The 12,215-nt window shown below is 36.4% G+C and overlaps 1 protein-coding gene across 1 annotated transcript in view; it reads right to left on the reverse strand.

The window, feature by feature from the left end:
- The window catches only part of LOC145292758 (nose resistant to fluoxetine protein 6-like), a 65,267-nt gene extending 57,933 nt beyond the window's left edge, over positions 1 to 7,334 (reverse strand). The window contains exon 1 of the mRNA XM_080138795.1: positions 6,796 to 7,334. Within this exon, the coding sequence (XP_079994921.1) occupies positions 6,796 to 7,174 (379 nt within the window). The 5' untranslated portion in view covers positions 7,175 to 7,334. The remainder of the gene's footprint in view (positions 1 to 6,795) is intronic.
- Between the last annotated feature and the right edge of the window lie 4,881 nt (positions 7,335 to 12,215).

Raw genomic sequence — 12,215 nt, forward strand, 5'->3', positions numbered from 1 at the left:
ATATGACGTGGGTTCATCAGCTTGAATCGAAACCGAATCCCAAACTTTATCTCTCTCTCTCTCTCTCTCTCTCTCTCTCTCTTTCTCTCTCTCTCTCTCTCTCTCTCTCTATATATATATATATATATATATATATATATATATATATATAGGGTGTCCACAAAGTTTGGCTACATTATGTAGCCAGACTTTGTGGAAGCATCCTGTATATATATATATATATATATATATATATATATATATATATATATATATATATATATATATATATGTATGTGTGTGTGTGTATGTATATATATATATAAAGAGGGTGCCCACAAAGTCTGGCTACATAATGTAGCCAGACTTTGTGGACACCCTGTATATATATATTATATAAAGCTGAACGTCTGTGTGTGTGTCTGGTCACGAATAGGGTCTTATATGATTGACTATTATAAAAGTAGATCACATATAATGATAGATGTATCGAGACACAGGAATGGGTATGTTTGATCTGGCATAATGTTGATTCATTAAAATTGTAGGGTCTGCGTACACATCTGGTCCACAAAGTATGGAAATAAAAAATGTAAAAATTAAAAAAAAACGTTTACAAGTGTTTTTGATATAGATGTACATAATAATACTTTGATAAGTATGTTTTAACTTAAATAGTGATGGTATAATAAAATTGTGGAGTCTGCGTTCGCGCCTGACCTCCATAGAATGGAAATAGGCACAAACTTTAATAAAGACTTTTCATATCTATCTGCGTAAGTATACTTTGATAATTATGTTTCAGTTTGAAGAAATATGGTATAATAAAATTATGGGGTGTTCGTTCGCACCTGACCTCCATAGAATGGAAATACGTCACAAAGTTTAACAAGGTTTTTTAATATAGATCCACAGAATATTGTGATAAGTGGTTCAGTGTGAACATGTATGGTATAATAAATTATGGGGTTTATCTATTTTATTTTTACTTTCATCATATTTTGCTTTGGTTTTGATACCCCCTAATTCGGAGCTATGTCTTTACAACCCTTCCTTTTAATAACCTATCATACTTTCATAAATCAGAGTCCATTTTCTGTAGGCTGTTTTTGAACCCAGTCAACGACGGGTACTTTTGCTAGTATATATATATAACAGATTAAGTTCTGTTATATTGTTATGCAAAATAAATTGTTATGCAAAATAAAAAAAAAAGTTGTAAGAGCTCCTTCTTGCAAACTCCTCTTAAGCCAATTCACAACTCTCAACATCTTTGCTCTCTGTCTCTTTCAGCTGTCAAAAACTCGACTGACTGTTCTCTTGAACTCTTTCTTCTTGTAGAAATATATATATAACTTTAGTTCCTTCAGCTATAATTGAAACCGAAACCAAAACTTATGAAGATTTCTTGATAAAATTATTTATAAAAAAATAGATTACTAAGGTGCCATCAGCTAAAATCGAAACTGAAAGCAAGATTTATGAAGAATTCTTGATAAAATTAATAAAAAAATATAGATGACTTAAGTGACATCTATAAATATAAAAGCTAAAATGTATGTATGCATGTATGTATGTATGTATGTATGTATATATATATGTATGTGTGTATGTATGTGTGTTCGCTTTTTCTGTATGTCTACAAAAGGCTTTTTTCAGAGAAGCGGTCAGTCGGTTCACAACTTCTTAAAACTTTTTATATCACATGTAAATCGTAATATCTCAGAGTTTACAACGGAGCTCGCCTGTCTATTTAATTTGCTCGACTTCGGGAAGATAAATATATAGGAGCTTGAGAGAAGTACTTTCAGGCAGTGTATCATTAGTCATGGCAATCAGTGGTTGAGAAGGTTTCTTGTAATTATTAAAGTGTGATGATACATGAAAGTAAAAGATGATTAAAGATATACATTGCATAAAGAGAGATGATATGAGAACGATATAATTGATGCATAATGCGAGTCTTAAAACATGCATAGATCTACTGACCTCAAAGGAAGATTAAATATAGACAGTATAGGAAGATGTGTGCAGAATAGGAGACTTTGATGATATTATCACATTGAAAGTATGGATGAGAGTTCTTTGGTTAGTAAATGCAGAACAGTTGAGGTAGCAAGTTCAGTTCACAAGGGACTGCCATGTATTTAAAGGAGGGAGGGTAAGAATGTTCTTTGTCATCTGAAGATCCTGGTATTAGTTGATGGAAGCTTATTGATTGTTTAAGTTAATTGTTTTTTTGTTTGTTTTTTTTTAATTCAATCCTAGTTTTTCAAAATTATGTCATTGTGATAATTAATTCCAGAAATAATCAACGATGTTAGTTTATAATCAATTTCGAAAAGCTGTCCAATGCCAGCATGTAAAATGGATGTTAAACCCAACATGATGACTATATCATATCGAATTAACATGGCTGCCAATGAAGTTTTAACGTTTCACCCAGATCAAGCATCAAAGAAAGCGGATTATAAAATATATGTAAAAAGGATTGATGAAATATTTATTTAACAATTATTATTGCAGTGATAAGTTTTCAATATTGCATCCATTCATAAACAATTCAACTCAAAAGCTAGTGAATGGTCTGAAAGTCAGTCTTTAGGTTACTATACCATACCAAAGCTGCACTAATCTTAAGCAGGTTGAACCACCTTCCTCCATAGGAGGAAGTTTCATAGGAGTATGAAATTCATAAGCGGTCCCCAATTGCATGCATATTGCAGTCAAGGGAAATGACGACATTAGGGTTTTGCAGTTCTTGCAGTGAGGTATTGACGTTCTCCTAGCTACAGTGTCTTGTATTCTAAAATGGTCACCCATCTGGTACTGAGAAAGGCTCAACGTTGTTTAACTAATGAGAACCAGTGTAATAAAATCATTATGCCATATACAAGTCCTTATGTTGGAGATCAATGAATGGAATATCAAGGAACATTTTATTTATTTAATATTTAACATTATTTATTTTAATCTAAATAATGATTTATATTTGGTATGAGTTGCACTAAAGCAAAACCGTGAAGTACTGTTATATTGAAAAGAAAGTTGTTATGGTTTGGATATTTAATGAGACTGTCGTCAGAAACATCTGTATTTTAAGCCTTCATCATTATCATCAAAAGCAGCAGCAGCAGCAGTCTGTTGTATTTCGATGATGACATGAGTGAAGTATACTTAACACTTGCGTAAATGTAAGGCCAACCTAATCACTCTTAAAAGTCATACTACACATGTCACATATGTAGGCCACCTCAGCAAGTGGAGGCACTGGCTCGAGTTTGTGCAATCTCTTGTCTATCTACAACTGTACATTTCTTTTCCTAACAGCGTCTGCTGTGCCAGACACCACCTTCTTCCAAAACACACGATTTTTGGCCTTTTCTCTTCAGTTATCATACTCATTGATGCTCTTTAGATATCTCTTTAACACATCTTTGTAGTGCAGTCATGGTGCTTCAGTGTTCATTGAGCCTTCTTTTAGCTCTCCATAGAAAATAACTTTTGGTAGTCTGCTACTCTCCATACATATGACGTATTCCCTCCACTTTAGCTGACACTTTTATCTTGGTCTTCAGATGGATTCCTCTCTGGTCTGGTCAGTAGACTTCTCAGTTCTACAAATGTTGAAGCTTCAGCTTGAATTCTTTTCGATATTTTCGCAGTTATAGTTCCATTATTGGAAATGGCACTGCCCAAGTACATGAATTTGTTTACTTACGTTTCTTGGATTAGAACTTCTGTTTTCTTGATGTTGATCATTAGTCCGAATCGTTTCGATTCTTCTGCAAAGGTTGTAAGTAAATCTTGCATCACCTGAAGATTGTGAGTCACAAGTGCCAAATCGTCCACAAAGTGAAGCTCTTATCAGTAGTTTCTGTGTCTTGTTCTTTGCTTTCAGGCGCCTTAGGTTAAAAAGGTCTCCATCATTTCTGGTTCGAACATAAAGATCACCAAATTCTTCTAGCATGCTTGCCAGAACTGTAGCAAGGAAAATAGTAAATAAAGTCAGTGATAGGATGCATCCTTGCTTTATGCCATGTCTGACATTGAATGGTTCAGCGCATCCATCGCCATAGCAAATGTTGGCGGTCATGCTATCATGGAAGCTGTGTAGCACTCTGATGAAGGTTATTGGGCAACCATAATGACTCAATATTTTTCAAAGCGTTTCTCTCTGAACCATGTCAAAAGCCCTGCTACAAAGGCTAGTTTACAAAGGTGACTATAAGAAGTTTACATTTTTCAGCAGATTTTTCTTGTAGTTGCTGCAGTGTGAGTATGTCTATTTGCTCTGAATACACACTGACTTTCAGGAAGAATGTCTTCAGCTAGGGACTGTAGTCGAAATTGTAGAATTTTTGCCAATATTTTTCCTGCTACTCATAGAAATGAAATTCTCTATGATTTTCTTTTGTATATCCTCATGATGGAACCATCCTTAAAATTCTGAGGGATTTATACTGTCATTGACCATATGTTGCAGAATAGTTGCAATAATTTATCTTTTAACACTGATCCGCCATGTTTCCAGACTTCCGGTGGTATACCATCTGGTTCCACAGCTTTTTCACACTTCATTCTTCTGATGGCCATATTCAATTTTTCTGCAGTTGGTGGCTCGTCCATGTGATGCCCGACAGGTAGTTGTGAAAAGTTGCACCTTTTTTGACGCTGGTCTCTGGTGATTATTTTAATAATTCAAAATTTGAAAAAAAAAAATTATTAAAATGGAACATTCATTAATTTAAACATCTATACTTTTTCTGTCATTTATCCTAAAAAAGGCGCATTGCCACTCAGACATCAGGGCTATTATGACTTGGAATCAGATTTAAAGGGATTCTTTCCTAAGGAAACTTTAGAAGTGAGATTTGATCACATTGCATTTAAATTTTTCTATGTTAATGTTGTCTGGAAAAACGGGAAATGAGAAGAAATTCTAATGGCAATCAATCTGAGGAAAGAACTATTAGAGTAAAAGGTTTTCAACATCTGAGGATTTTTGCTGCCATTCGGGGTTGTCGGGAGTATTTAGCAGTGGCGTAAACATCACTCGGGACGGTCCACCCAAATGTCACCCCACTGACCCTTACCTTCACCTTCTTTCCATAATATTGTATTTCTCTGTGTAAAACTCGCTTCCATTGCTACTTTTCACCAAGTCCAAGCAAGCATATACTTCCTTCAAAGACGTAAGAATGCTTTGGAGTCATTTTGGTTTGCCAGATTTTTGATTTCAGTCTCTTTCTTGGTCCACCAGTCGTTTTTCGTACATCATATTTCTTTTGGAGTTCACATTTGACACTCTTGTATTTGTTTCTTGTTACTTTAGTGTATCTACTAGTTAGTATCTTGTGAAACAGCAAATTTTCTTTTTGTTGATAAGTTCCATAATTTCTTCTGTTGGGATTTGCATCCTCTTTTGCCTATAGTACACCACTGATCAGACTGTGACAGATACAGATAATGAAATGCCAGTCCACTATCTGCATCAGTTACCCAAAAGGGAAGCTTTTGGGTGCTACACCTTGTCCAAGGGCGACCTAGTACAGCAACAATTAAGGAGTAGTTATATTATCTCCAGAACAGTAGTATTCTTATACCAGAGCCTCACTGTCGGATGTAGTTTATGGTCATACCCAGAATTCATAAAGTCTACTAAAAGACCTTCAGGACAACCAAAGATGACATGGCTAAACTAAGTAATAAAAGACATAAAATCAATATTAGACTTCCATTTTGAAAATGACATAAGTTAAACTCCTCAAAATTAGGTGTTCTGGCAGTAGTCAATTGAGAACTCATGTTAACAGCATAACACTAACCAGATTAACAAGTATGCAGTCATGATGATGAATCTTAGATTCACATTAGTTGGAGAAAGTGTGAAAAACGACAGGTAGACAAGCAAAATTCTTTTGTTTTATATATAAGGGGCGTTCCAAAAGTAATGCCTCCTATTTTTTGTATTCTGCCCGAATGGATCAGAGGGATAGCAAATTGCATTGTTATGATGACAGAACTTATGCATTCATGATCTAAAAGTTTCAGTCTCTATTGCAGATATTGATGGCGTGTGACTCTAAGAAAGCAACCTCTGTCATGGACATGTATCAGAAGCAAAAATGCATCATTGAATTCCCGGCAAAAGTGCATAGAGAATGGTGGTGACTATGTAGAAAAATAAATTCTAGAGGACAAAATATGGCTCGTTTTAATGGGACCATTCCCGTCTTCATATCTCTTCAACTTTTTGAGTTAAAAAAAAAAAGAAGTGGTTTTACTTTTGGAAGGGCCCTCGTATATATATATATATATATATATATATATATATATATATATATATATATATATATATATTAGAATAGTGGCCTCTCCAATAAACATTTTTTGGTGGCGGTGAGTCGTAAGAACAAAATAGTAATGCTTTAAATCTTAATTCTAGCCAGAAATTACTTTTAAAATAAAAATTTAAAGGCATCACAATAAATTTTGAATTTCGCACAGGCATCATTTCTTTATATACAATTAAAAAAAGATAATCGTGATGAGCGTTTTTGTTGTAAACGTCATTATTTGAAAGTGATATTGAAATCTTTATATTGGCAGATTAAAAGCGGAGTTAACATTTATAGAGCAATATCAAGTTATTACAGTGATTTCTTTTCTTAAACCAAAGGAAAACAGTATTTCTTAGAGGAGCCACTGTTCTAGAAAAGAACCGAGATAGGAATTCAAACGATGTAATAAAACGTATAGCAATGTATCAATCTAAATTGAAATAACAAAAATAAATAAAAACAAATATCTTACTCTTAAAAGCCCACAGCTTCTTGCTGAGGACCCCCATGAACATTTCCTCCACATCGCTGCAGCATTCAGTTGAAATATTAGGACTGAGTTTGTCACACACCAAATTTTTCAATTTATTTCTGATCATGGCCATCAGCTTAGGATTTTCAGAATTCCTTGACATGGATGCTTCATGTGCCATCACATCTAAATAGTTTCTTCCCTCAGAGTTGTAGAACTTTGAGAGCAGAGCTCTGGCACGGGCATTTGGTTCTTGGATTTTCTTTGCTGATGCCAGATAGAGCAGCTCATCATAGCGGGGCAAAGAAAATAGCGACTCTGCGAAACTTTGGGAAATGATCAAGCAAAAAAAGATCGTTTTGAAACCCATCGTGGCCATGATTTCTTTCCCCGGAACTGAAACAGATTTACTCCTTGCCGTGACCAACTGTGCTGTTATCAAAACCTTTTCTTTCTTTCTTTTTTTTCCTTTTTTTTTATGATGTCTGAGTTACATAACAGCAAAGGATTGGCTCCGGCATTAATCATTGGACCTTTAACCAAAGATAGCACAACAGAAAGTCAAAGTATTTTTTATTTTATTTTATTATCTCTGAGCACCCCACAGCAAAATATAAATGCACTGCAATTCGTATTTCCTTAGGTGGAAATAATACCCATTGTTGACCTTTAACTTCAAATACTTACAAATCAGTTTAAGCTCAATCTTATGAATACAGATGTTAGGTTGGTAAGATAATAGAGATGAGAATTTGCCGAGTTCAAAGCGACCGCCATGTTTTGCTTATCAGGTGGTCATTTACAAGAGAGAAAAGGAATATGCTGTTGTGGAAGGGAGGGGAGTAAACGACAACAATTACGTTTCAACACAGCCACAAACAATTTTCTCTTACAAAACATCTTGTAAATTTTAACTTTATCAATACGTTTGGATCTCTAATCATGTTTTCACCTTGTTCATTTCACAATAATCATTTAAACTCATATTACATATCAAATGTTGTCACGGCTTTTGGGTGAAATAGCCAACTTCAATAAGAAGTTGTCACAATCGACTGTTCACTAGCAAATTCAGCACTTTTATTACAGAAGTGTAACCAAAAGGGAGCATACTTTTGCTAGTATATGTAAGCACGTAAACAAAAATGAAATTTATTTCGGAGAAATAAAATCTGTATTTAGTAATGTTTGACGTGTGTGTGTGTGTGTGTGTGTGTGTGTGTGTGTGTGTGTGTGTGAGGTGAGTCTGTGTGACAAAAGTTCTGTCTTAGTTTGTGTATGAATAGCGAAAATTTGGAGTCTTTGTTTTTTTTTTTTGTTTTTTTTTACATGGGGGTCATCACTTATCAAGGCCCGGAGGCCACTCAGGGATAAAGGTTATTGCGTGTACAGCAATCAATGAGATAGTATTGTAGTAATCATTAGTATTGGAGATTTGATAGAGTGTCTTACTTAAGAGGGCGGTTTGTCAGGAATTTGTTTATGTTAGATTTGAAGACATCCAAGTTGTAGTCAGGTGGGAAACAAGCGAACAGAAGAGAGTTCCACAATCGTGCATTTCTGAGAAAGAAGCTCTGCTCATGGAATCTACGTTTTGATTTAGGCACAGATAAAGAGTGAGGAAAATTATTGACAGTAGTTTCAGCCAGACGGGTGTTTCTCGTGAAAGATTGGCGAGGGGGGATGAAGATAGGACTCAGACGAGCACTTGCCATGGAAATAACAATAAAACAAAGACAGGCTCGCAACGTCTCTTCTGTGGGAGAGAGGTTGCAGGGAAGAGAAAAGGGCATCCGCCACCAAACCACAAAGTCTATTTTGTACTCTGTCAAGGTAGGATAAGCTGTTTTTAGCAGCTGCTGCCCAGATGTAGCAGCAGTACTCCATCCTTGGACGTACTTGGCTTTTATACAGATAGAGAATTGCATCAGTAGTGAGATATCTTCTGGAGCGGTAGAAGGATCTCACCATTTTCCCAGTGACCTTGGCAACAGACCTGATGTACATGTTCCATTTCAGATCAGGAGTAAAGGACAAACCCAAAAGCTTGTCAAAACACGGAGCCTCCCCAAGACGAGAACCATCCATTTCAATTGATGCCAGATGGGGATCAGAGCGTTGATGATGTAAAGATAGAAGCTTGGTTTTAGATGCATTAAAAGTAACAAGCCACCTCTTCCTCCACTGTATCATGCACAGAAGATCAGAAAAGAGAGAATTAGAGAGAACCTTGTCATTTACGGCCTTTGATGTGTTTCCATAGATGGTCATGTCATCAGCATAGATGTCAACAAATGATTTAAGTGTGTTTTGGGAGATCATTGATGTAGATCAGGAAGAGAGTTGGGCCCAGCATTAATACTGTGGGCTTCTGATTTCTGCCCATCAACCACTACTCTTATGAACCTATCGGAGAGAAATGATTTAATGATTGAGAAAACATTTCGAGTCATACCATAGCTGGAAATCTTGTGAAGTAGACCCTTATGCCATACCTTATCGAAGGCCTTTGATATGTAAAGAGCAATTGCCCTAGGAAAGAAGCCTTTGTCAAGAGATTCGCTAATCCTATGAGATATAACCATTAGCACATCTGCTGTAGATCTTGCGGAGCGGAAACCATATTGCATGTCACTAAGAAGGTTGTTTCTGCTGAGGTGGTTGACTACTTCTTTATTTAATATGGATTCCAACAACTTACTCATGACACACAGGAGACTTATTGGGCTGTACTGAGAGGGAGATGACTTTTCACCTGAATTTTTATATACAGGGCATACTGATGAGGGTTTCCAGGGTGTTGGAAAGCACTTCTCCTTAAGGCAATGTGTAAACAGTTTTGTAAGTATGGGGGCAAGTTCTGGTTGGAGCTTTTTCAGCACTATAACTGGAATGCCGTCAGGCCTGTTGCTTTACTGGAATCTAGGTTCTTGATTAGCTTGGCGGCCTCATGCACAGATATTTGTATGTTGCATAGCGTGTTGTTATAGGAGGAAATACGGGGAGTTGATCGCCTTCATCGCATAGGGTAGAATTAGCTGCAAAGTTCTTGCCAAATAGTTTGGCCTTATCTGATGCTGACGAGATAACCTCAGGTCCATTGATGATGGTTCGGATAGAACGCACGCTTCTGTTCAGGATCCTGTTTGCTATTTGCCAAAACTGGTGGGAACCAAGCCGCTGCTCAACTACTTTGGATTTAACGGACTGAGCATATAGCTCTCTTGCATTTTTTATTACTCTTTTACAGTGGTTGCTGGCAGTCCTGAAAGTAGCTTTAGTCTCAGTACATCTTTACATAATTATTGTTTTATGCATCATCTAAAAATTCATAGAAAGAAATACAAATAGATTGATTTCATTTTATTTCCTTGGTCTATAGGTATTTCTGATAGTACATTTATTTTACAAGATATGCAAGCTCAGATATCTCATATTCAGGGTCTTTGTCTCTCCTCTAGTGTTCTCATCACTAATTTTGTTTACATTTCAGCTTATCTTGAATTTCTATGTTGATGGTAATAGTATTGGTAATTGGATTTCAGATTTTTTTCTTGTTTTTCAAATTGTTATGAAATGATTATTTTTTTATTTTTAAATACATATTTTTTTAAATTTCTCATAATCTGTCTTGTACTTTAGGTTGATATTTTATTTATTTATTTATTTATTTTTTTTTATTCAATTTTCACCCCAAACAAGGCACAGTGCCACTTTGAAGCAGGGGGCTACTATTAGGGAATTAATTAGCGGGGTCATTATGAAGGGAGAAGAGTAGAAAGATGTTTGTTAACATTACACTTGAACTTCTGCATATCATTGCAGTTGTGAAAGCAGAATCCCGGAAGGGAGTTCCAAAGACCCGCAGTTCTGGGGAAGAAACTATTGGAGTAAAAGGCTTTCTTGCACCTAGGGATCTCCACTGTAAAGGGATGAGACTTAGTAGCTTGTCGGGTTTGTCGGGGGTAGTTACGTCGGGGAGGTACAAGTGTTTGCAGTTCGTCAGAGCATTCACCATTAAAGTATTTGTAGAACAGGCAGAGGGATGCAACATCTCGTCGATGGGACAGAGGTTGAAGCCTAGATGACAGTTCAGGACCTATCAGGTTGGCGACTCTTTTTTGAACCCTGTCCAGGAGCGAGAGACAAGCAGCAGATGCACCAGCCCAGATGTGACAACAGTACTCCATACATGAGCGAATGGTTGCCTTATAGAGGTATAGGATACTGGCAGGCGTAAGTAGTTTTCTAGCACGGTAGAGGGAGCCAACCTTCCTTGCAGCAGCCTTGGCAATGCTCTCAATGTATCTATTCCAGTTCATATTCCCTGTAAACGTTAGGCCGAGGAGTTTAAAAGAAGTACTTTCAGGCAATGTGCTCTTGGCCATTGCTATTGGTGGTAGAGAAGGTTTCTTGTAGTTATTGAAGGAAACAAGCTTAGTCTTAGCAGCATTGAATGAGACCAACCATTTTTGTCCCCATTCCACTACGGATTGGAGGTCATCCTCTAGTGTTTCTGCCATTTTCTTGGATATGTGTTCATTTGTTTTCCCCTCATATCTGTTATAGAGAGTGGTGTCATCGGCAAATATACCCATCTCCGAAACAATATTATCAGGGAGGTCGTTTATGAATATCAGGAACAATAGAGGTCCAAGGATAGACCCCTGAGGCACTCCCGCATTTATGTCATATTGTTTGGATGTACGTCCGTCGAGGACAACTTTGATTTTTCTATTACTTAAGAAGGATTTAATTTCGTTATGAATTCTTCCAGTGATTCCATATGATCTAATTTTCCTTAGAAGACCATCGTGCCATACCCTGTCAAAAGCCTTAGATATATCAAGGGCCACCGCTCTACCCTCCCCTGTTTTATCCAATGAACGGTATATACGTTCAGAAACGTTATGAATTGATGTTAAGAGATAACAACCTAGATGAGAACAGTAATTAAAAAATTACAAGTTTTCAATTGTCATTGTAGATTCTGACAGAGAATCTAATGGCATACATAAAAATTATTTACAGTAGAACCTTGGGATATGGCATTAACGAGTGAAGCATTCATGGTGCCCCGTGAGTGCACAGTGAACAAGGCATAAAAACATGACTAAGTTCAGCATTTGCCCCCCCCCCCCATTTAGCCACAAAAGTCCCCAGGGGACATCAAATTCTGGTAAAAATGAACAAACGGTGCAATTTTAGGCCTTAACATATGTAAATTTGAGTTCTGCACCATGCAAAAAAGAAATGATTTAGTCTATCATTTGCCCACCTCTCCATTTAGCTCCAAAAGTCCCCAAGGCCTTAACATATTTAAATTTAAGTTCAGCACCATGCAAAACTGCTAAATAGACACACACAGAAAATTTGGGACAAATATGGTAAAATAGTCCCAAAAATGGAGTGTTTTATTA

Source organism: Euprymna scolopes, chromosome 2 (assembly GCF_053919585.1).
Source record: "Euprymna scolopes isolate OS-2025 chromosome 2, ASM5391958v1, whole genome shotgun sequence".
Lineage (NCBI taxonomy): Eukaryota > Metazoa > Mollusca > Cephalopoda > Sepiida > Sepiolidae > Euprymna > Euprymna scolopes.